Source organism: Scleropages formosus, chromosome 18 (genome assembly GCF_900964775.1).
Source record: "Scleropages formosus chromosome 18, fSclFor1.1, whole genome shotgun sequence".
In the NCBI taxonomy this organism is placed as follows: Eukaryota; Metazoa; Chordata; class Actinopteri; order Osteoglossiformes; family Osteoglossidae; genus Scleropages; species Scleropages formosus.
In genome coordinates, this window is record NC_041823.1 from 3,995,788 (window position 1) to 4,017,762 (window position 21,975).

Sequence of the window (21,975 nt, forward strand, 5' to 3'; positions counted from 1 at the left end):
GTCGCGGTGCGGTAACATTTGATCAAATTACAGCGCCTGCTCTAATAAAGCCGACTCCAAACAGCCGGGAGCTCGGGGGGCTCGGCGTGGGGGTGGGGCATGGGGCGCCTGTCCAGCTGGCACTACCCGCCCCATGCTGGCACCCTCACCAGGACCACTTTACCCGCTTATGTGTTCAATTACAAAAGGATTACAGTTCAATTTATCCACTTTAACAATGGCTGGCGGATGGAAATAGCCCTCCCGGGTGGGGACACACGCACACACAGGCTGTTACGGGGGGGGTCAGTGCTGGAAATGCAGAGCATCGATGTCCCTGGTAATAAGCGTGATGTAGATCTCTGCCCTTCTAGGTCACCTGAGCTGTAACTGGAGCGGCATAGTGGAGGCAGCAGGTGGCGCAGTGGTTAAAGTGAGCAGAGTCAACAGCTTTCAATGAAAGGACTCAGGTTCTCATCCCCACTGCTGCTGAAGTACCCTCCATGAAGGTGAATCGGAGTAATTTCTCAGTGAGCGAACCTCACATAACAATAATAAATAATAACAATAATGGTAGTTGTGCACTGGTCTGCACTGCTCTCTCCCTTTCAGTCTTATTGCCAAGCTCTGATTGGACGGTTTTAGCAGAGTTTTGTGTGATTTTGCCCTTCGGTAAAGGAGCGGCTCGGCTCATTCCCGCACTCAGACATTCCATCTCGACGCCCCCGCGTGGCCCCGGCCCCGGGCAGGAGGACAGGGGTACGAGGGTCTGCGCTCAGCGCACCCTGCTCTCCCTCGGCGTCCGTGGCCGCCGTCCGCTGGCGGCTCACGAGTCGGGGAAACATCTGGAGCGGCGAACCTGCTTTCCTTTTGTAAATGAGGTGGGCTGCTGCTGCCCCCCCCCCGAAATCCGATCGCCTAATTGATTTTTCAGAAGCAGTGTGCTTAGGCGACTCCCCCCCTCCGGAGCCCCGGGTTCAAACTCGCGTGTGAGGCTTCTCACATCGGCAAAGCCAAGCTGGGGAGGGGGGGGGCAGGCCTGGGGTTCGCTGGCAGAGCCGACGGTGTCGAGTTCCCTGTCGGAAAGGGGCCCTTGGCTGCTCCGCGGACCCCGCGTTTCGGCCACAAAGTCTCCCACCTCCAGCCTGCGCCGTCAGCAGCACATTTCCCCGCCGAACCGTCCCTCGGCCCTAGGCGTTCCCGCAGAGCGACGAGCGCCCTCAGGGGACTGCGGCAGCATCCATCTAAACGCCATCGTGCTCAGACAGCACCCATTAATCCAACCGTGTCCGGTTACAGACAACTTCCTGTTTGGACAGGAAGTGAACGTTTGTGCACCGAGGAGCCTCCACAATGGCGAAGAGGCTAAAGTGACCTTAGAGGCGAAAGGGGGAGGGGGGCGAAGGTGTCGGCGTGCCTTACGTTGGTATGTGCCACCATGGGGTTGCCGAGGTCGCAGAGCACCATGCGGGTGACGTTCTCCATCCGGTACTCGCAGCTCAGCCTCTGTAGGGCCTGTGGGGGGAGCGGCGGGTGGGGGGGGGCAAACGATGGATTATCCGGCAGCAGCAACGCCATACATCACAGGGCCACATTTATTATCCACCGCTTCCTCGGGACCAAACAATGGCTCTTATCGGCTCCATTATGGACACTAAGGGGGGTCTCCGGTGACGCTAAAGTGGAGGCGTAAATCACAGCAGAGCCAACGCCTTTCGCAGGGCAGCACGCTGCTCCCCGAAACGTCCCAATTATCGCACACAAGCGGCGAGGAAAACGAAAAACACAAAGAGGGTATTGATTTTATGATCGGATGACCAGACCTCGGGTGGGAATATCTGGACGTAAGGCCGGAGGGGGAGGGGACACGCCCAGGACGGGACGCCGGTCTGTCGCAAGGCACCCCAAGCAGGACTCGAACCCCAGACCCACCAGAAAACAGGACGTGGCCAAATCCACCGCAGCCCCCCCTCGCAACACAAATAGTTTAAAAAAAAAAAATCACTTCATTTCATTCCAAAATGCTTGATTTGGTTAGAAAGTGGCAGAAACACTTGGTGGTCCCACGCACAAAAGGTAAAGCGCGGAGGTTCTCAGTTCTGGCTCCGTTTTGGTGGAATGCGCTCCCCCTCTCCCTCAGAACTGCTGAATCTCTCTCCACATTTAAAAAGGGTCTGAAAACTCACCTCTTCCACACTCACTTTGTCCATCATCTCTTAAGTTCACGTAAGGCGTAAATGTTCATGCTCTATAACTTTAACATCATGTCCCGATAACCTTTACACAGCTACTCCTGTAATGTAACGTAAATGTTTATATGTATCTAAAAGAAAATATTACTTGGAGGTGATCAGAAATCGGTGATATTCTGATGAAGTTTTATGCAGCTACTCGTGTCGTGTGATGAGCATTGATTCAGATGGTGGAAAGAAACAAAGTAACTGTACTTAAGTATCACGCATTTGTATCTAAGTGTCTCTTCCTGCTAATGTAATGAACACGTTGTATTTTCTATGAGATGTTCGTCGCTTTGGAGAAAATCGTCCGCTAAATGAATACATATGAATGTAAACGCTGCGGCATCTTCCATTTCATTGTCTTATTTTACCCCATCATACCGTGTTTTGTTAAAAAATTCTATTTAGGTGTAACCAGTGTGCAGAAACTCGAAACTGGTGTGACGCAGTGAAAATGCGAGGAGAAGCACGATGCTGCGGACACTTTTTGACCGAGCCGAGCGTCGTAATTTAAAAAAAGATCCTTACGATACGATACATTTAAACCATCGGCCAATCGCACGAGCCGACTAGCAAATACCAGCCGCGACACGTTTCGTAGATACTTCAAAATAAAGAAGTAAATCTTAGCGTTTGCTTGTTGACATAACGTGGACAATAAAAAGTTACGATGCAAAGAGAGGGACCCGACGCCGACTGCTCTGCGGGTAATAAATTACTGTGTGTGGGAAGGTAAAACCGTACTGTACTCCGCTCCAACATGTGGGCAGAGACTTTTTCGGTACAGTAAGTATTTATTCCTTCTGCAGGATTTATGGTGCTTCAGTGTGCAGAGAAACAAGTGGAAAAAAGGACGCGAGGGACGGATCCCTCCCGCCGCTCGGCCTTCGCTCATCGGCGGACCGGACGGAGACGGGTGCGGTCGCGGGGGCGAGCGTCTAGCGGAGGCGCGTTGTATCCGCGCCGCGTCGCGTCTGGCCGGTTGCAGTAAACGGGCCTATGGGGTGATTTAATTTTACCGCGTTTCAAGGTGAGCAGACGGCCAGCGGAGCGACGCGCCCCGGGACCGCGTGAAAAGGGAGGCCTGGCAGAAGAGCTTCTCCGTCCTTTCTGGACGTCCCGCGGGTCCCGCTTAGCCGAAGGCCCAGGAGCGACGGGAACGCCTTCCGGCGAAACCCGGAATACGCGTCATAACCGAGAGCGTCGCCTCGTGGCTTCGTTCGCCTCTCTCTGCGTCGGACGGCTGCCATCGGCGCGCCGCGAGCTCCTCGTCTCACAAACGGCCGTGACCCGAATCCGGAAGGACGCGAACATCATCCCCCGTTGATTCGCTTCTTTTCAGTTGCCCTCCTTCGCTCATCGACCTCCCAGACGTCCTCTTTTCCACACGTCGCCCTTCGCAATTTTCCACGTGCGGTGAGCCGTGAGGCGAAGAGAAGCCGCGTTGAGCAGTTGCTACGGATGACAATCGCCTGCTTGAAAAAACCCCGAAGCGCTCAAATAAGATGGTTCTCACAAGTTCCGTCGCACTTTGCAGATTTTTTCAGATTTTTTTTTTGGAAGTTATGAGACATAATATTGAAAGAAAACGATAAAAGCTTAATGGAGTGACGTCACTGAGCTACTCAAACGACCTTAAACATAAAGCTCATTTTTGTCCCTCTCAGTCCACACTATAAGCTACTGTAATTATTATTTTTTTTGGTGGGGGGCTCTTTTTCAGTAGGGCTGTATGCGCTGGGCGGTCTGGTCATTCGAACATCCGGTCACCCGAGGTGTGGTCATGCGCAGCGATCGCCAAGCTTATGGCTTTCTGAGAACGCTGCGGTCGGGGGCGGTCACCTCTCGTTGACGCTCCACTCCGATGTAGTCCGCCTCGGGCGGGATGAGCACGCGCAGCTCCGCCTCGTACGCCCCCTCGCCGCGGTTGGCCGCGCCGATGGTCAGCGCGAGCAGGTTGTCGTCACCGATGACCAGCTGCTCTCTGTCCCTGTGCGACACAAGGGTGGGAGTTGGTGGGCCGGAGGCCTCCCCGCTCTCGAGGGATCATCGAACCGTGACATTCGGAAGCGTGTTCCCGAGCGAACCCCACGCGTGGTCTCCCGGGTCCCTTCGAAACGGTCCGACGAGGGACTCACATGGTGGCGGACAGCCGGAGATCGGGGACACACATGTTGTCCTCACCACAGTCTAGAAGGATGTTGGCCTGAAGGGGGACATGGAGAAGTCTGGCTCACGCCGCTCTGCTGCTGGAGATGATTTTTTTCTGATAATCCTTGGTTTTTATGGACTCAACAATGTGGCTTTAGAAAAAGCTTAAAAATGGTTTTTTATTACTGTTGTGCAGAAGCTCGCCAGGTGTTCTCCATCACCGGCACACCCCCCCTGCACGTTCCTGCTGTCTCTTCAAACGCCCCGAAACTGACTTATCTACTCGTACCCAGATCAAAACCATCCAACATGTTCAGCCTGGAATTTTACCAGCAACCGGGGTGCTTTCTTTCTAGAACTTTCTGTAGCGCACAGCGTCTCAGGGATATGCACACCAAGTAAAAGAAAAAGGATTCAGATCATATCATGTGGTAATACCGTCGTGAATAACATGAAATGGGCAAATAAGAGTAAATAATAACGATAACAAAGTAAAATGACAAAAAAACCGAGTACGCTCCAGCACCGTGGAACCGAGATCCAGGCAGAGCAAACGCTGGACCTCGGGTGCTGTCGAAGAGTAGCCCAGTTGCTCGGCAGGAGGTGTGCCGGCGGGGCGAAGGTTCGAGGAAGACCGGGTGAACTGTGGATCTGAATGTCCCGGAACGGCTAAGGAAGCCCATTTACCCACCCACCTGCTTCTGAACGAAGGCCTTGCCGTACGGGTCCAAGATGGGTCTCAGACTCAGCCCGGGCAGAGGGCTGCTCTCGTCCAAGCCGTAGTTCAGCGCCACGCTGATCGGACTCAGTTTGTCCCGGAACTCGCTCTCCTCCTGACGCAAAGTCAAAGGAAATCCTGGTTTAGAAGCGTTCCGAAACTGCGGCATTTTCACGCATCCGATCAGCTGGCCGCGCGCAACTGCGCTCTTCGGACCATCGAGATGCGGCCGTAGCGCCGCGACCACCCACTTCCCGGAAGCGCGTAGCTCAAGGAACCCTCCGCTTCGCACGTCCGCAGCCTTAGCGCGCCTCCTTCCGGGGCCGAATTGCTTCCTAAACTCCGCCGTCATGCGACGTTTCGTTCGCATTTTTTCCGCGGACACAATTACGTGGAGCACGCTGTCGCGGGAAGATGCCCTGTCCCCGATAGGCTAATTGTCACATTACTGTCCTGCTGGATCCAGAAGAGCGATTAGAGCTGTGAGAAAAACCCTTTGGAATTACCTGGAATTATCTTTGCGTGAATGGCTGCTTCGGTGTGATCTTGACCGAATTTATAATAATAGAGACAGTCTTATATAACAAGAAGACACATTCTACTTTGCCATGACAATTAATGTCGGTGATGGAAAAAATATGGAGACCCTAATGTTCAGTAACTGGGGAGCCTCCTCCATAACCTCACCCAAATGGTTCATGCAGCTGCTGATCAGACCTGAGGGATGGTTAGGAGGTATTTTGGCCAATTTCTACTAGACAAACTGTTTCAGTTCATGTATTTTTTGCTTGAATAACCTGCTGGAGATCGTGCCGCAGAACTTGGACGGGACTGAGGTCAGGACTCTGACCTGGGCGCTCTAAGATGCAGAATTTCTTCTCTCTGAGCACCTCTCTGCTGTTGTGTGTTCAATTATTGCCGTGTTGTTTAACGCAGCGATTTTAGATTCAAGGTTTGGAATTTATCGGTCCATCAGTGACTGCTAACTGTCCACACTGTGCAGAAAGCAGCCCCGCACCATTATGCTCCCTCCACCAGGCTTCACAGGTGGGATGAGGTTTTGGTGTTGCATGCTCCAAACATAACGTTGTATGCATTTACCAAAATTCAACTTTTGTCTTATCTGTCCATAGAACATTGTCCCAGTTGTGCCGTGGAACATCCAGGTGGTCTTCAGCAAACTTAAAGAATTTTTTTTTGGCACCATGGTGATCTCCAATGGAAATTACTCTTATTCTGTGTTTTTTCTTATTTTAGATTCATGAACAGATGCTATTGAGCGCAGGAGATGCCTACAGACCCTTTGCTGTCACCCTAGGGTTCGTTCTCACTGCTTTGACTATTGTACAGCGTGAACTTGCACAATCGTTGTAGGACACCCACTCCTAGATAGTGTCGCAACGCGTGCTGAATTTTTCCATGTGTAAACTGTCTGGCTGACTGTGGACGGATGGAGGCCCAAGTCTTTAGAAACCCTTTTGTATCTCTTTCTTGTGTAATGAACAAGCCTTCTTCTGAGGTCCTTTAAAATCTTGTTTGATGAAGCCATATTTCAGTCTTACAGAATTTTGTTGTGATGAGCAGGTAACCAAGCAGGTCTGCTTTTTCTTATAGAACGGGGCAGGTCGGACTCACGTCTGGACCGAGTAGATCCGGGACTCTCTTTTCAAAAATGTCATAATCCTAGAGGTTCGCACATTTTTTCCATCAGTGACCCTGATTTTTTCAACCATGTGTTCAATAAAGATATGGAAATGCAAAATGCTCTGTGGGTTGTTTGTTAAATACGATTTTATGGAGGAGGAAAACGGAGGCTGTCTTTTGTCGTTCAGAGCACCAGAAAACCAGAGCGGCACCTTGGCACAGCGAGTAGCGCTGCTGTCTCACAGCGCCTGGGTGGTGCGAGGGGATGTGGGGTTGATCCCTACTCAGTCTGTGTGGAGTTTGCATGTTTTCCCTGTGTCTGTGTGGATTCCCTCTCGGTGCTCTGGTTTCCTCACACAGTCCAAAGACATGCTGTTCAGGTTCCCCATAGTGTGTGAGTGACAGAGAGAGAGTGTGTGTGTTCCACTGATATATGGATGAGTGACCCAGTGTAAGTAGTGTATCTAGCAGTGTAAGTGACCGTGGTGAATAAGGTGTGTGGGCTGGTAACACTACACAGAGTTCAATGGAAGTTGCTTTGAAGAGAAGCGTCTGCTAAATAAATAAATGTAAAACTACCGTCAGCATACAGTGGCGTAAACGGCCTGCGAAGCCTTGACTTTAGTGCTGATCTTAGCAGGGGCAGGGGGCCAGCAGACTCACCCGGAGATATATGGGGTAGTTCTGGCACTCCTGCTTCTTCCTCTTGTCAATGACGAGTTTCCCCTGGTGGTGGTGCTGGTTGTTGTGGAGGAACAGGACCCTCTTAATGGCTCCTTTCTGCTTGAGCCAGTCCAAGTGCAGCTCTGCGTTCAAGGCTGGGAGGACGCATTAATCACGCAGGTGAGAAGCACGCCTATCGATGTCCAGGGGCCCGCCGGGTCCAATTCGGCCCCGGTCCCGCCGCTCCGGACCCCGTGGAAAACGCACGAGGTTCACATTAAGCGTCTTTCGGGGGCGCAGAAAGTAACGGTTCACGGAAACCGTGTCTTTGTACAGTCGCTGCGCTGAGAAACACTGCAGCAGCACAGAAGCTCTTTTGTTCTGAAGATTTAAAATCTACATTTGTCTTTGTTTCTGGCACGGAGCATCATCCCCCCAGTCCCCGTTCTTCTCTTTGGCCAGAATTAAATGTGCTCTTTTTACGGACTTGCTACTGTCGATGTAAAATTAAGTAAACGCGTATATCGGTCGCATTTTGCGCCACATCTTGAGTTCTTGGAGATAAGGATCCATCCCGAAGCCATGCAGATGAGCGACAGGTGCTTACCTATGACATCAGGAATGCCAGTGCCTGAGACCTTGGTGCAGACCTCCACCGTCAGACTGTGGAACAGCAGAGGGAGGTGTTTAAGAAACCGACCGACATGCGTACTGCAGGGCTCAAACCTTCACGTGGAGAACCCGATCACGCTGGAGAAATTTAGGGTAAGTACCTTGCTCGTCGGTGGGAGGCAAACCCGCAACCTTTGGATCCAAAGGAAGCAGTGCAAACCTCTACACTACTAGGTGTCCCCACCTTCACCAAGAGATTGCAATCTCACACCTTCACAATGAGAACCAAGTCTTAGCTCTTCATATATTGAGCCTGATCTCAAACTCGAGTCTTGTTCTTGATCCTTATTAAACCACCAGGTCAACACGAGCAGCACATTTTTCGTTCATGTTTCATTACCGTCAAACTTTAAGTGCGTTTATGAAACACCTGCCGTATCTCCGCTTGTGAAATACTACATTAATCCATACACAGTGTGGACACGGTGAGGACGTTCGCACCCTGCAAACCATAAAGGAGCAGCTGGAAAAACCAAAAAATGCTACTAGTGAAATAATCTCACTGAAGTACTTCCGATATGAACCTGTGAGAATAATAACGGGGGAAATCGCGTCCTGTGACGGGCATTCTGAGCCGGCGCGGTCGGCATCGGGACCACACGTGGAACGCGTGACCATCCGGAGGGACGTGACCCCCCGATGAGGGTGAGCTGGAATGACATGTGGCCGTAGACACGCGGCGTAAGCGGCCTGATTGATGGTGGGTCAGTTGGGGAGTTGAAGGGTTGGGAGGCTGGGAGGCTGGGGGGGTGGGGTGAGGAAGAACCGAGACCCCTGCCTGTCATTTAGTCCCCGCGACAACCCCCCTTCCTCCGGCTCTGAGGTCTCTTTTTAGCGGAACCCCTCCCACGGGGCATTCCACTCGCGATGCGACGCGTAGGCGTCCACCTGCGAGCTCCCGGGCCGAGGAAACCCCAAATCGCGCGCGTGAGCGGCGTAACCCCAAAACGCAAAGCACAACAAAGCGTATAATAAGGGACTGTTAACGCTAAACGGTACACAATGGGGTGAGGGAATCCCGGCCGAAATTTTTAATGAAATAATTTCGAAAACCTCCCTCTAATTGCTTCTTAATGGCTTCCAGGGCCCTTCGGGCTGCAATTAGCGCTCGCTCAGCCCAACGGGCTTCCTGTGGGAGAGGGACGGGCGAAGCCTTTCCTCCGGTGGAGCCGGACCGCGCCGGGGTCCGAGGTCCTGCGGGCCCACGTGGCTGCGGGGCGCCCTTATCGCCCGCGCTATCGCCACAGGGGCCACAGGAAATGGGCTCCAGCGTGGAGGAACCGCTCCATTACTCCGCAGGAATCCAACAGCGGCACCACGGTCCACGGGACGAACGTGGGTCTCGCACCTCGCACGGTCGGTCGGTCGGTCGGTCGGCTCGTCTCCAGGAGCGACGGCACGGCGCTGTTGGGTCCGGGGGTGAAATTCAGAGCAGGCAGCAACGTGATAGTTCTTAATGGTTTATTAACATTGTAAAACGCGCTATTCTGAGCATTCGGGCCCCTCTTCTTTCACGTGAGCCGTAACTTCTCCCGTCAGACCGCATATAAAGTCGCTCTTTCTCGCACTTCGAAACCACGGCGCGGGGTGGGTGGTGGGGTTTAATCGTGAAACATGTTAGCGAAGCTTGTTTGTCTGAAGTTCCCAGCAAACAAGCTCTTAAACGGCTGGAGGAAACAGCGAAGAGCTCATCTCTCACACGCAACCTCTGCCACAGACGCCCACGCTCTACGTTGATTATATCTTATTTATTCATTTATTCATTTATGAGACACTCTGGTCCACAGCAACCTACAATGTGAGGTTTGCACACGAAGCGTTTCGCCTGTTTTCACAACTGAATAATTTTTACTCTATCGCTGCAGCGTGAGTTTCTTGCACAACGTTAACTGCATTGTGGATGGTGATTCGAACCCACATCCTTCTGACTGTTTGGCATAATTGGCACAGTGAACAGGCACTCGAGCTCCCCAGAGATTTCAGAAAGCCGTCGCTCAAATGATGTACGTCTGTGGTCCGCGTCCGGTCAGTAGGTGGAGGTGTGGTAAGGACCTGAGTGCGTTACCCACGGGTTGTAGGTTCCAACCGGAGATAGGGACGCTGTCTTTTCTGTGGATCCTAAGTGAAGCGCTTACGACAAACTGCTCCAGTAAGTCTCCAGCTGTACAAATGCACAAAAGACGAGCGTGAAATTGCAAATAAGTGCAGCGCTGCAACTTTATGGGGCAGAAAAATGTCTCGACGGGGGACTGGACCGGAACGAGAGCTGGGAGCAGTCGGGTTACGACGGACTCGCTGAATCGCTTCCCGTCCCGAGGACGGACGATCGGCCAAGGTCGCCGACGGCTTGATGAAGAAAGCTGGCTGCGGGTCAGAGCGGCCGTGCGTAGAGTAACGCGCCAGTGGCTCGGAGCTCGGACGATTTATAGCCCGTGAGTTTATTCCCCGGCAAAATGATTTGACCCTGACTGGCCAAATTTTTTTTTTCGTGCTTATCTCATATTACAAATGATGGTTCCCATTGTTTGTAATCCATTGTGACTGCGAGGCTTTGCTTTGTCAGGAGGGTCTGGAGACAAACAGGGCCAAGGAGGATATGAAATATAATGTGATACGGTTAAGGAAAAATGGGCTGAATGCCACTTAATGTCTGTGCTGCCACTTAGAAAGGGTACAACCTAAAGTGTTCGGGCCAGCAGGTGGCGCAGCGGTTAAGGCTGCTCCCTTGTAATCCAATGGTTCTTGGTTCAAATCCCAGTTGTTCATTATAGTCACCATGGTCCAAATACTACCACCTGAACTGATACAGTAAAAATACCTTGCTGGGTAAATGAGGGTAAAGATGATTAACACTGTAAGCTGGCTTGAACAAGCATGTCGGATAAACACTAGAGAATTTCCACTCTATGTATAAATACTGATTAGCATAAAAAATAGATGCTTTTGAGGCTTCGATAATGACGCTATTCACTAGTTCGTATGCAGGGCAGCAGGGGTCATTTGAAAGGGGGCAGTTACCCTGCATCTTGTGCAATTACCCCAGATCTCTGCCCCAGGGCAGAACCTAACCCTAACCTCTGCCTAAGTCTTCCTCCAGGACATCCCACTCGCCACACGCTATTTATGCGCCCCCCTGGGACGCGCTCAGGGGGCTATTAAAGTCACTTATTTATGCAATCTTCACGGACTCGTGTAGCCCAGACCCCGAACCCCCTGAAGCAAACAGCAAGCAGCGCGGGTTCGAGAGCGGCCGCGCATCCGAAGAGCGGCTTAGAAACTCGGTTCAAAAACATGCAGGAAATGAACTTAGCAAATGTTTGAGGCTGAATATTGCAGTCCAGTGGAATCTGATTGCGCTGCACTCTTCTCACATTTATTTGAAAAATCCCAGCTCCTGTTTTTGTGGCGCTCATGGTTTAGCGCTGCTCGTCAGCCAAAACCGGGTCCGCGCGCCGCGCCAACTGAATGAGGTTCGCCGGGCGCTAAGTCTCAAACCCGCGGCCGCCGAGCCGGACGCCCGGCGCTCGTCCCAACCAAACAATCCTGGGATGTTTACAGACCCCAAACTCCAAGAGCTGTCGCCCCGGGAGGTCGAGAGCAACCCCATGCCAACCCCGTTCCAACATCTTCCCATAATCTAGAAAATCAACATCCAGTAGCTGTGGGAAGGATACTGGATATGGAATTGCTTCCAACATTTAGCCGTGGAATTTCATGTCTTTGCTGGTGAAGAACATTGAACAGTGCAGAGTAAAACCAAGTCAAATGGCTGTAGTAATCATCTTAAACTCAGTGACATCATAGTGACATCATAGTGACACAACAGTGACTATGACATCATGACAACACCGCAGTGACCTCACGCTGACATCACTGTGACACCATAGTGACCTCACAACGACATCATAGCGACCTCGCCGTGACTGACACAGCAACTTCACGGCAACATCAGTGTGAGAATACGGTGACCGCTCACCACTGGTTGCGCCCGGATCTCCACGGATGGACGGGACTCATTCTGGATCTTTACGGTTCTCCAGGCTGTTCTCATGGTCAGCACAGATAAAGCTCGACACACACCGCGTGGCACACACACACGTACCCACTCGTGTACACTGCACTGGGCTCCAGCCTTTTCACACACGCGCTCTGAAAACAGACGACTTGGATGCAGGGCCCACGCGGCCCCAGCTGCCTCGCTGTTACACTCACGTGTGCACGATGGGCTGTGTGATGGGCGCCAGAATTACCGAAAACAGAGGTTTCCTTTACGCTACCATGTTATTACCCGGATTACTGCCAGCCTCACATTTCCTTGCGAGGCGATGAACGGCAGTACTTTTCCGGAAACCCAACAATTCTCTTCCGTGTCTGCGAGTTACTGTTTCAGCCTGACACCACGACAAGAACATCTCCTCTGCCCATTCAGCTTGAGGACCAAAACAAAGGCTCCGCGCACGTAGCACCCCCGAAACCCCCGCCCCAAGGGTCATGCACAATTGGGGGAGTGTGACCCATCTGTCACTGCCCAAAGTCGTTCTTCTGATGCAAAGAGGTAAAGATCAGTTTTGAGGAGGTGGCGTCAGAGCATTATGAGGTACCAACCTTGGCCTCATGAACACCCCACTCTTACTCCTTCACTCCATCTACAATCCCTCTAAAGCTCCATCGCTCCATCTGTAATCTATAATCCCTCCATTGAACCAATATGCCATCACTTCATTACTCCACCGCTCCATCTCTTCAACGCCCCATCGCTCACTCACCAGGTCACCATAGTCTCTGAGCCCGGCAGCTGGCAGCTCTTGTCCTCTGGGTTGAGGATGTCTGGGCTGAGGACCATGCGAGCTTCCACGGTCACCACAGGCCGGGCCCTGAGGGAAAGCGGGCTCCGTTAGGCCTGACCGAGATCACAGGGTCCCTCACGAGACGAGCTTCTGACCACTCCCAGAGACGGATAGACCACAGAACGTCAGAGAGAAGTGATCTGTCAGTGGTGAGGAGACACTGGTCACACAACGAAGCTCTTCACTCTTGTTGCTGGAGGTGCTGTGTGGGAGAGGCTGCTCCGTATCATCAAAGCAGTCAGAAATTATTGCAGTCATGCTCTCAAGTGCTCAATAAGGAAGGAAAAACTCCAAACAGTAACCTCTCAGGAGAGTAAGACTTCAGTTGGTTTCATATCTTTTCATATATTCATTCCTGTAGGACTCTTCCAAATTTTGCATTTAATACTGAGTCATGATCTGAGAGAACATATTTCGATATAAATTTCTTAATTTAGCGGAACTCTTTTGCCCCCCAAATTAACGTACAACTCAGAGTTAACAATTTCACAAAAACAGCCTTCTTCAAAGGTTGAGAGGGATTCAGCAGCTCTGAGGGACAGAGGGAGTTCATTCCATCGCAACAGGGTCAAAACCGAGAACGTTCAGGCTTTCAGTTTTGGAAGCTCTGTGAAAGGGACAACCAAGCAGCCAGAGGTGGAGGAGTGTATTTAATCAGAGTGTATGTTATGCTTCAATGCATGTGTGTTTGCCTGTTTCAGCCGCTTCAATAAGTTAATTCAGAACAAATAGAACTTCGTCTTTTATGTTTGGAGGATTTCGTAACTCTGAATGAGTCCCAGGACGACGGAGACGCAAAGTCTGAGAGGCGACTCTGGAAAATTTTTGAAATAGCATGGCAACCGGCCTAATGAGTGTAGTGTGTGTGTGTGTGTGTGTGTGTGTGTAATGAGTACACTCTGCTTGCGTGTGTGAACGGAATGACGGCCACCGCGGGGGGCTATGATTCAACATGAAGTGGCGTTAAGTGCGTGTTGTGGAAGGTCTCGATCACACTTACCTGTAGACAACAGTTTTCCCCACACCGAAGGCTCCGACGATCAGATCTATGGGGGGGGGAGGGGGACGACGACACTGCGTCAGCTTCAAAGAACTCAGCAGCTGGGAGTCATTTCTAGGACTCCAACAATCTCCATCAAATGCAGACGTCTCACATTTTTGTGATTTTGCATACGAGCAAATGGCACAATACTTGTGTTATAAATAACACCCTGTTTATTTGCAGGCTGGAGCTCAGAATTTACACTTCCAAGACGCTCCAGTCTGCATGAACACCAGTCCAGGGTTTCATCTCGCCTGCGTTGCTGTTCCAGTGACAAACCGATGGACGCGAAGATCATTCGGCAGAAGAACTGGAATAAAAATTCACTTTACACACCTTCGACTTTTTACCGCGCTGCTTTTTGCAGATGAGAAGGGGAACAACATTAGTAGCAATATAAAAAAACGCTGCGTTCAAAGGAATGTAAAATAAGCAAGGGCCCGACTTATTTTACTTGGTGGGCAATCAAATGTTGCTATCGGCACGGATAACACAATAAAAGCAAATATTTGAGCCTGCGTTGGGTGTGTTGACCTTGGCGATGGGGGACGAAGTGAGATTGACATCTGTTTCGCTCATTACAAACCCTCCCAACAAGCTGCACGGGAAAAAGACGTCAGACTTCCGCGATCGCAACATCGGCTCCGTATTTGTACGGCTAAGCGGACGTTAAAGAAGCGACCGGCAGCCAAGAAATCCGACGACGAATTGGACTGGTTTGGCCAAAACCGCCACGAAGAGCTCGGACCAAGTTCTCAAGCGCAGGGATATGACTCTGTACGCAAAGTCCGACTAGTTCAAGCCACGGTCTTCTCGGTCACATCATACGGTGCGGGAGTTGGACAGCGAAGACGACGGACAGGAAGAAAAGTGACGCCTTTGAACTATGGCGCTGGCGAAAAATCCCGCATTTACCCGGACGGCCCGGAAATCAAATGAGTGGGTATCGCAGCAGGTCGAACCGAAGACGTCATCGGAAGCTCGGACGACACGGCTTCAGCTCTCTTACTTTGGACACGATGCGCAGAGAACAGTCAATGGAAAAGGACATCATGTTGGGCAAAGCGGAAGGTCAACGTAGAAGAGGAAGGCCAGCCACGCGGCGGATCGACACAATCTCCACAGCCATGGATGCCCAACTTTCGAGTCTTAGGCGGTCGGCGGAAGACCGGACGCTTTCCACAGCAACTACCCATAGCGTCGTCATGAGTCGAAAGGGACTCGACGGCACCTAACAGCAACAACGAGCTGACGTTTAGCACGTCCGCTTTATCGACCGCGCTCCTTCACTTGGGTCCGGCTAATTTAGCAGCTACGCGTGCCAGAGGTTCTCGCAGCAGAGCCGAGGCCTCCTCGCGGTTTGCTTTCCTTCGGGACCCTCGGGTGCGTTTCAGGTAGTCGGGAGATGTTTGGAAGTTCCTCCAACGGGAACCGGCCTCGCCGTTCGCGAATACGCTCCGCCGAACGGCTCCGGTGGCTCAGGTCACGGAGAGCGACGGAGCTCGGGATTCTACCGGACTCCGGATCCCGGCGCTCGGATTCCTGGCCCCGAGCCCGTCACGACTCCGCTTTGCCGCGAGCGCCTCTCGGCGTGATAGAAAGCACGCGTTCGGAACCGGTGATAAAAAAAACGTTCGTAAAGCTCTGCTTTTACACGGCCCCCCCCCTCCCCCCGCAGCAGGATCAGAGGGGGCTAATTTAATTGAAGAGGCGCACATCTGGTTATTGCATCCGCGGAGCTCTTTGGCTGGCGGAGGGAGGCGTGCGGCAGCGAGACGAAAGCGTTAAACATTTTGGCCAAATCCCTGGGCGCTCGGGCTTTAACAAGGTCCCCGAAGCGAAGTAAGACCTTCGGTGTTTGCGGTGGTTCGCCGGGCAGCCGGAGGCAGAGGGGAGGAGGCGAGGAGGGCGGAGCCGCAAAACTGGCTCTCGATGAAGAGGCCCGTTAAAGTAATCCTCTGAAGGTGTACCCTGCGAGCAAATCCTTTTACCACATTTGCGCTCGGAGGGCCGCGGGGAGCGAAACAGAACCCCGTGTTCGGGAGGAAGAATGTGCCGACCCTTCCCGTCCAACACGTCCTCCGCCGAGAATTTAAAACTCATTCGCCGTGGCAGACGCCGCGATCTTCACGCGAAGTCATCGAGGAGCGGAGCGACGCCGTTACGCGATCGCACCTCGAGGGACGAAGCGCAACAGCGACACGTCTGTCGGTGAAACGCAGCGAGCGCGTGGGGGAACGTCTGCTTACCCAGAAGTCCCTGTTCGGACGAGCGCGGAGCTCGGATCGCCACCAAATATGCAGTGTTTTTATACTTAATACTTTCAAAAACGTCAGTCCTGAAATCAGCTACTTTTCGGCCCGTTTTCAGACATTAAAATTAGAATTTGTGCTCTGCGCTTAAATAAAGTTCGCATAAGTTTGATCGTGAAATTCTAGAAGGTTTGCAGAAAAATTTGTTTGTCATGCATAATTTAGGTGCATAAATTTTCAAATGTTGCTTTATTTAATTAATTTTAGAAGTTTTTATTCATTAATTCAAATTTTGTTTTCTATTATTCATGATCTCTGTGTATCTCCATGAAAAATAAATATAATTTTCTGTCATATAAATGTATATGGGGGGGGCGCGGTGATGCTCACCGGTGGGTCTGGGGTTCGAGTCCCGCTTGGGGTGCCTTGCGGCGGACTGGCGTCCCGTCCTGGGTGTGTCCCCTCCCCCTCTGGCCTTACGCCCTGTGTTGCCGGGTAGGCTCCGGTTCCCCGTGACCCCGATTGGGACAAGCGGTTCTGAAGTGTGTGTGTGTGTATCTCTTTTTTTAAATTTAACTATTACATTTAAAGGGGGCGTGGTGGCGCAGTGGGTTGGACCGCAGTCCTGCTGTCCGGTGGGTCTGGGGTTCGAGTCCTGCTTGGGGTGCCTTGCGACGGACTGGCGTCCCGTCCTGGGTGTGTCCCCTCCCCCTTCGGCCTTACGCCCTGTGTTGCCGGGTAGGCTCCGGTTCCCCGTGACCCCGTATGGGACAAGCGGTTCTGAAAATGTGTGTGTGTGTGTATATACATATATATTTATATATACGTATGTGTGCCTTTATTAATTCTGAGATAGAAGAGTAAGGGGTGCCGGTCCTCCTCCCACCCTTAGGGCAGCGCATCTCCGAACAGACAGACAGACAGACAGACAGACAGACAGGAGTTTCATCGCTGCTGCGGAAAGTTGGCTCAAACACCGAGCACAAAACGCTCGGGCGAACTGTCGTCCAGCCCATTGTGCAACACGAGATTTTTTCTTTTTCCCCTCCTCATTGAATTTCTCCATCTGCTTACCTTCTGTTTCCATTAATGTATTCATTAAAACTCTGGAAAAGAACGCTGACGGACACAGCAAAGGGCGATTCGCCCTATATCTGATAGTAATTACTGCGACTGACACCATAACCCGAACCCCTGACCTTTCGCGGGGTGCGACACCGTTGCCCGAAGGCAGAGCCCCTCGGTCCCAACCCCTGCCGTAGTCCCTGTGTACTGGTCTTCAGTCATCCATTGAGCCAGAATAATTCCCGTCCGCTCATCCGGTGTCCAGGAAATGCGGTCATAAGAAACAGAACGGAGCTTCATCAACATGGAAATTAGAAGGCGGCGATCATCTAGCACTGCGGCGAAGTGGAGATTGAGACCAACGTGTGGGAGCGTCTCTTCGGGGACACTGGATGCACGGGGGTGTCTCCTTAGGGCTCCCCGAACGAATGAGGATGTAGACTGTTGACGTCGATGTTGACGTGGACGAAGACGATGATGTCCGTTGCGATGATGACGTAGACGTCCAGAGTGCGGACGTCACGGAAGTCTGAGACTCAGAAAAGCACAGCTGGAGGTGGCTGATGATGCTTCATACGAATGGGCAAATGGTGCAACCGGAGTCCAAGGGATCAAGGGTCAAGGGTCAAGGGACAAGCGTCAGTCACGCGAGTACGAGAAGAAGCATTTGAAGTGAGTGTTAAAAGCGGTCGTGAGCCGGCAGGACGTCTGCTGGGCCTTCAGGGGAATCGCTACGCGAAACCCGGCCATCGCTGCGCTATTATAAAACGGAATCATGCGAAATATATATTGTGCCACATCAATGGCAGGCTTTTATAGTCTCCTGCTCTCGCAGAGCTCATAACAGCGATCAAAGATACGCGTCGCTTTGAAATCCGCCGCCCCGCCAGCCTGGAAACGGCAAATGAAATTAAAGGAATTACTTTTTCGAATGTCGACCTAAACGAGAGCTCTGATTGAAATGCCACCCACGAGCTTTAATTAAATGTCCACAGCACCGGCGGTCCAACTGCAGCCCCCTAGTGCAAGGTTTACCGAGTTGGACCTGTGACCAACTGAGAGCCAGTTCACACTAAGTGGGTGCTTTGCTGCTGTACCCTTGAGTGTCATTTACTTAACCTGAAGTGCGCTAAGAGCGTATTATATTTGTTTATTATTTGCCTGACACCGATGTCCAGGGTGACTTAAAGTGTTATTGGAAAAGGTATAATTTAAGCATTTGCACAGCTGGGCAATTTTTACTGGACAGGGAAGCAGAACGGGTGGCACAGTGACACAGCGGGTAGGGCTGATGTCTCAGTGCCTAGGTGCAGGAGGACAGGGGTTCGATCCCTGCTCAGTCTGTGTGGAGTTTGCATGTTCTCCCTGTGTCTGTGTGGGTTTCCTCCGGGTGCTCTGGTTTCCTCCCACACTCCAAAAACATGCTGCTCAGGTAGACTGATGCGTGAGTGATAGAGAGACAGAGTGTGTTCCACTGATGTATGGATGAGTGAGCCAGTGTAAGTAGTGTATCTAGCAGTGTAAGTCACCGCGGTGAATAAGGTGTGTTGGCTGAAAGTAAGACTACGTAGAGTTCATTGGAAGTTGCTTTGGAGAAAAGTGTCTGATAAATAAATGTACTGTATCAATTCAGAGTAAGTACTTTGATCACGGGTTATACAGCGCGACTGGAAACCTACAGGCAGTGGGGTAACAGTTAGAGCCACAGTCTTGAACTCAGAGTTTCAGATCCCACCTCCAGCTGAAGTTCCCTTCATCAAGGTACTTACCCTGGACTGATACAGTAAAACTACCCAGCTGTATAATCTGGTAAAACAGTGTAAGTGGAGGAAAGCATGAGCTAAATGAATAAGTAAGAAAAAAAACCCAGTTCCTTCAAGTGCAACGTCTCGAAGTGCTATATGCCACCTGCTGCCCATATGCAGCTCTATAAGTCAGTATCGCCGAAAGCCGTAATAAGAAGCTGAAAAAGTGGAGCCCGTCAGCGCGGAGCACTTCTCGTCCCGCCGCGCGGATGTGGATCGCCGTAAGGGCGCCGGGTGCGAGGCGCGTAAAGGCTTCGATTTCCTGTTTGCGCAGCGGAACATCTGACGCTTTCCATCATTATTACGGAATAAAAACGACAGGCCGCTCGCCTCCGACCGCTTCGGCACGGAAACGTCACGTTCGCCAGGCTTTCGAAACTCTCCAATTTGGAGGAAAAATAATCCTGTAAAAGAGCTAATTTGAAGACCAAATTCCCTTTAATTACTCTGCGAGTGCATGTGCAATAAATTAAATGACCCTACATGCATACATACCATTTCGAACTGTGCTGCAAAGTGCTGGAGCTCTGTGATTAGGGGCAATTACTAAAATGTGTTTCTGTGACACTTCTTCACAAAATAGTGGTTTCGGGAAGGAAACCTCTTCAAACCGACCAGAGAACTAAAGGCTCAGCCGACGGAACAAATTCACATCTTATAGCGGATTGTTGCATTATTGCGTTTATTCGGCCCATTTAAACTCTCACAGAAATACTGCTCTGTTTTACAAAGAAACTTCGGAGGAACGTTGACCTGTCGTACTGAATTCGGAGTTTTCAGTTCCATCCTCCATGGGGGTCAGGACTGAATTTAAATGTTCTTCTGTGCAGCACCTTTGTCCAAAGTGAATTACAGGGTCAGCTTTGTGCACTTGGCTACTTACACTAATTTATACAGCTGGGTAACTTTTACTGTACCAATTGAGGATAAGCACTTAAGTAAAGGGAACCTCTGCAGGAGAGGGATTTAACCCTTCAATTTTGAGGGAGTGACTCTTTATTCACATTTATTATTTTAGCTGATGCTTTCTATTGAAGGGACCTACAATGTTAAGCCACTTACAGTCAGTCTCCCATTTGTACAGCTGGTCATTTTTAGGGTAAGTACCCTGCTGAAGGGTACTGCAACAGGAGGTGGGACTTGAACCTGCCACTTCTGGATCTGGATTTAGCAGCATTAACCACTACACCACCTGGTGCATCCTTTAATATGACTAGAGCTTATGTTTTATTATGTGGAAATAAAATACAGTTGACCCTTGAACAATGCGGGGGGTTAGGGGCTTCGACCCCCTGCACAGTCGAAAATCTGCGTATAACTTTTGACTCTCCAAAACTTAACTATTAATCACGTACTCTTGAGTGGAAGCTTTACCGAGAAACAGTCGATTAACACATATTTTACATTTACTCACCTAGCAGACGCTTTTCTCCAAAGTGACTTCTAGTGAATTCTATGTTCAGCCCACACACCTTATTCACCACGGTGACTTACACTGCTAGATACACTACTTACAGTGGGTCACTCATCCATACATTAGTGGAACACACTCTCTCTGTCACTCACACACTATAGGGGAACCTGAACAGCATGTCTTTGGAGTGTGGGAGGAAACCAGAGCACCCAGAGGAAACCCACACAGGCACGGGGAGAACATGCAAACTCTACACAGACTGAACGGGGATCAAACCCACCTCCTCTCACACCACCTAGGTGCTCTGAGACAGCAGCGCTACTTGCTGTGCCACCTGGTTTGTATGTATTATATACTGTATTCTTACAATAAAGTAAACTAGAGAAAAGAAAATGTTAAGAAAATCATAAGGAAGAGAAAATAGATTTACAGTACTGTACTGTATTTATCGATACCGTAATTTTACATGGTCTGTTTACAAGATGAATCGTCTGTCTGTCTGTCAGTACCTACATCAATATTGTCTTGTATGAAACAAAACACTGTAGATGTTATATGTATTATGTATATATTTTATGGTAGTAAATGATAAAACAGACTAGTATCTACATATATTTTATGCATTCATGACATACCTAAATTTTTCTTAATTTTTGCAATATTTCTAGGCTATGCGGTTCATCTGTGAGTTTTTTCAAATTGTTGCAAATCTCCAAAAAATTTTCCAGTATATTTATTGAAAAAAAAATCCATGTATAAGTGCACGGACGCGCGCACACACACACAGAGGCTGAAACCACTCATCCCAGGCAAGGTCGCAGCGAGTCGGAGCCTAGCCCAGGAACTCTGGGCGTAGGGCTGGAGGGGGAGGGGACACACCCAGGACGGGATGCCAGTCCATCGCAAGGCACCCCAAGGGGGACTCGAACCCCAGACCCGCCAGAGAGCAGGACTCGGCCAAACCTGCTGCACCATCGCACCCCCCTTGAATCTATTACTTTTTCAGGAAATACCATGGATTGTCAAGGCCTTCGTGTTGGGCACTGTAGAGGTGATCTTGGCCTATTTTACTTTAAAAATAAATATTTTGTGTGATCTTTACTCAACACACTATGCGTGTTTCAATAAGGACATGCAGTATGCGAGAGGATCCCAGTGGAACCCGACACAGCTAAAGACACCGAGAGCCTCGTTGCCCCCGCAGCTCATTTTGGTCTAAGCGCTTGGCACAGCCGGCATGCGGGTCGCAGCCCCAGAGGCGCAGTAAAACAGCGTTGATGCACGTGACCATCCCGCGAGATGCGCCTCTTCCTCCGAGAAGCTGCTGACAGAGGCCGAGTGCGGAAAAGCCATCACGGCTCTCGCGGGAGGACTCAACCCGGGACGGTCCAGCGGCGCTCAGCGTCCCGCCTCTGGACTGTGGGGCGGGACATCTACTGGATCACCGCAAACTACAAAACCAGACTCCATAAAAGCGGGGGTCAAA

At 50.9% G+C, this 21,975-nt stretch overlaps 1 protein-coding gene across 1 annotated transcript in view; it reads right to left on the reverse strand.

Moving 5' to 3' along the window:
- The window catches only part of itga8 (integrin, alpha 8), a 63,488-nt gene that overhangs the window by 18,349 nt on the left and 23,164 nt on the right, over positions 1–21,975 (reverse strand). The window contains exons 14-21 of the mRNA XM_029259959.1: positions 13,912–13,957; positions 12,831–12,938; positions 8,000–8,055; positions 7,393–7,547; positions 5,063–5,200; positions 4,355–4,422; positions 4,059–4,206; positions 1,402–1,494 (exon numbers count right to left, since the gene is read on the reverse strand). Of these exons, the coding sequence (XP_029115792.1) occupies positions 1,402–1,494; positions 4,059–4,206; positions 4,355–4,422; positions 5,063–5,200; positions 7,393–7,547; positions 8,000–8,055; positions 12,831–12,938; positions 13,912–13,957 (812 nt within the window). The remainder of the gene's footprint in view (positions 1–1,401; positions 1,495–4,058; positions 4,207–4,354; positions 4,423–5,062; positions 5,201–7,392; positions 7,548–7,999; positions 8,056–12,830; positions 12,939–13,911; positions 13,958–21,975) is intronic.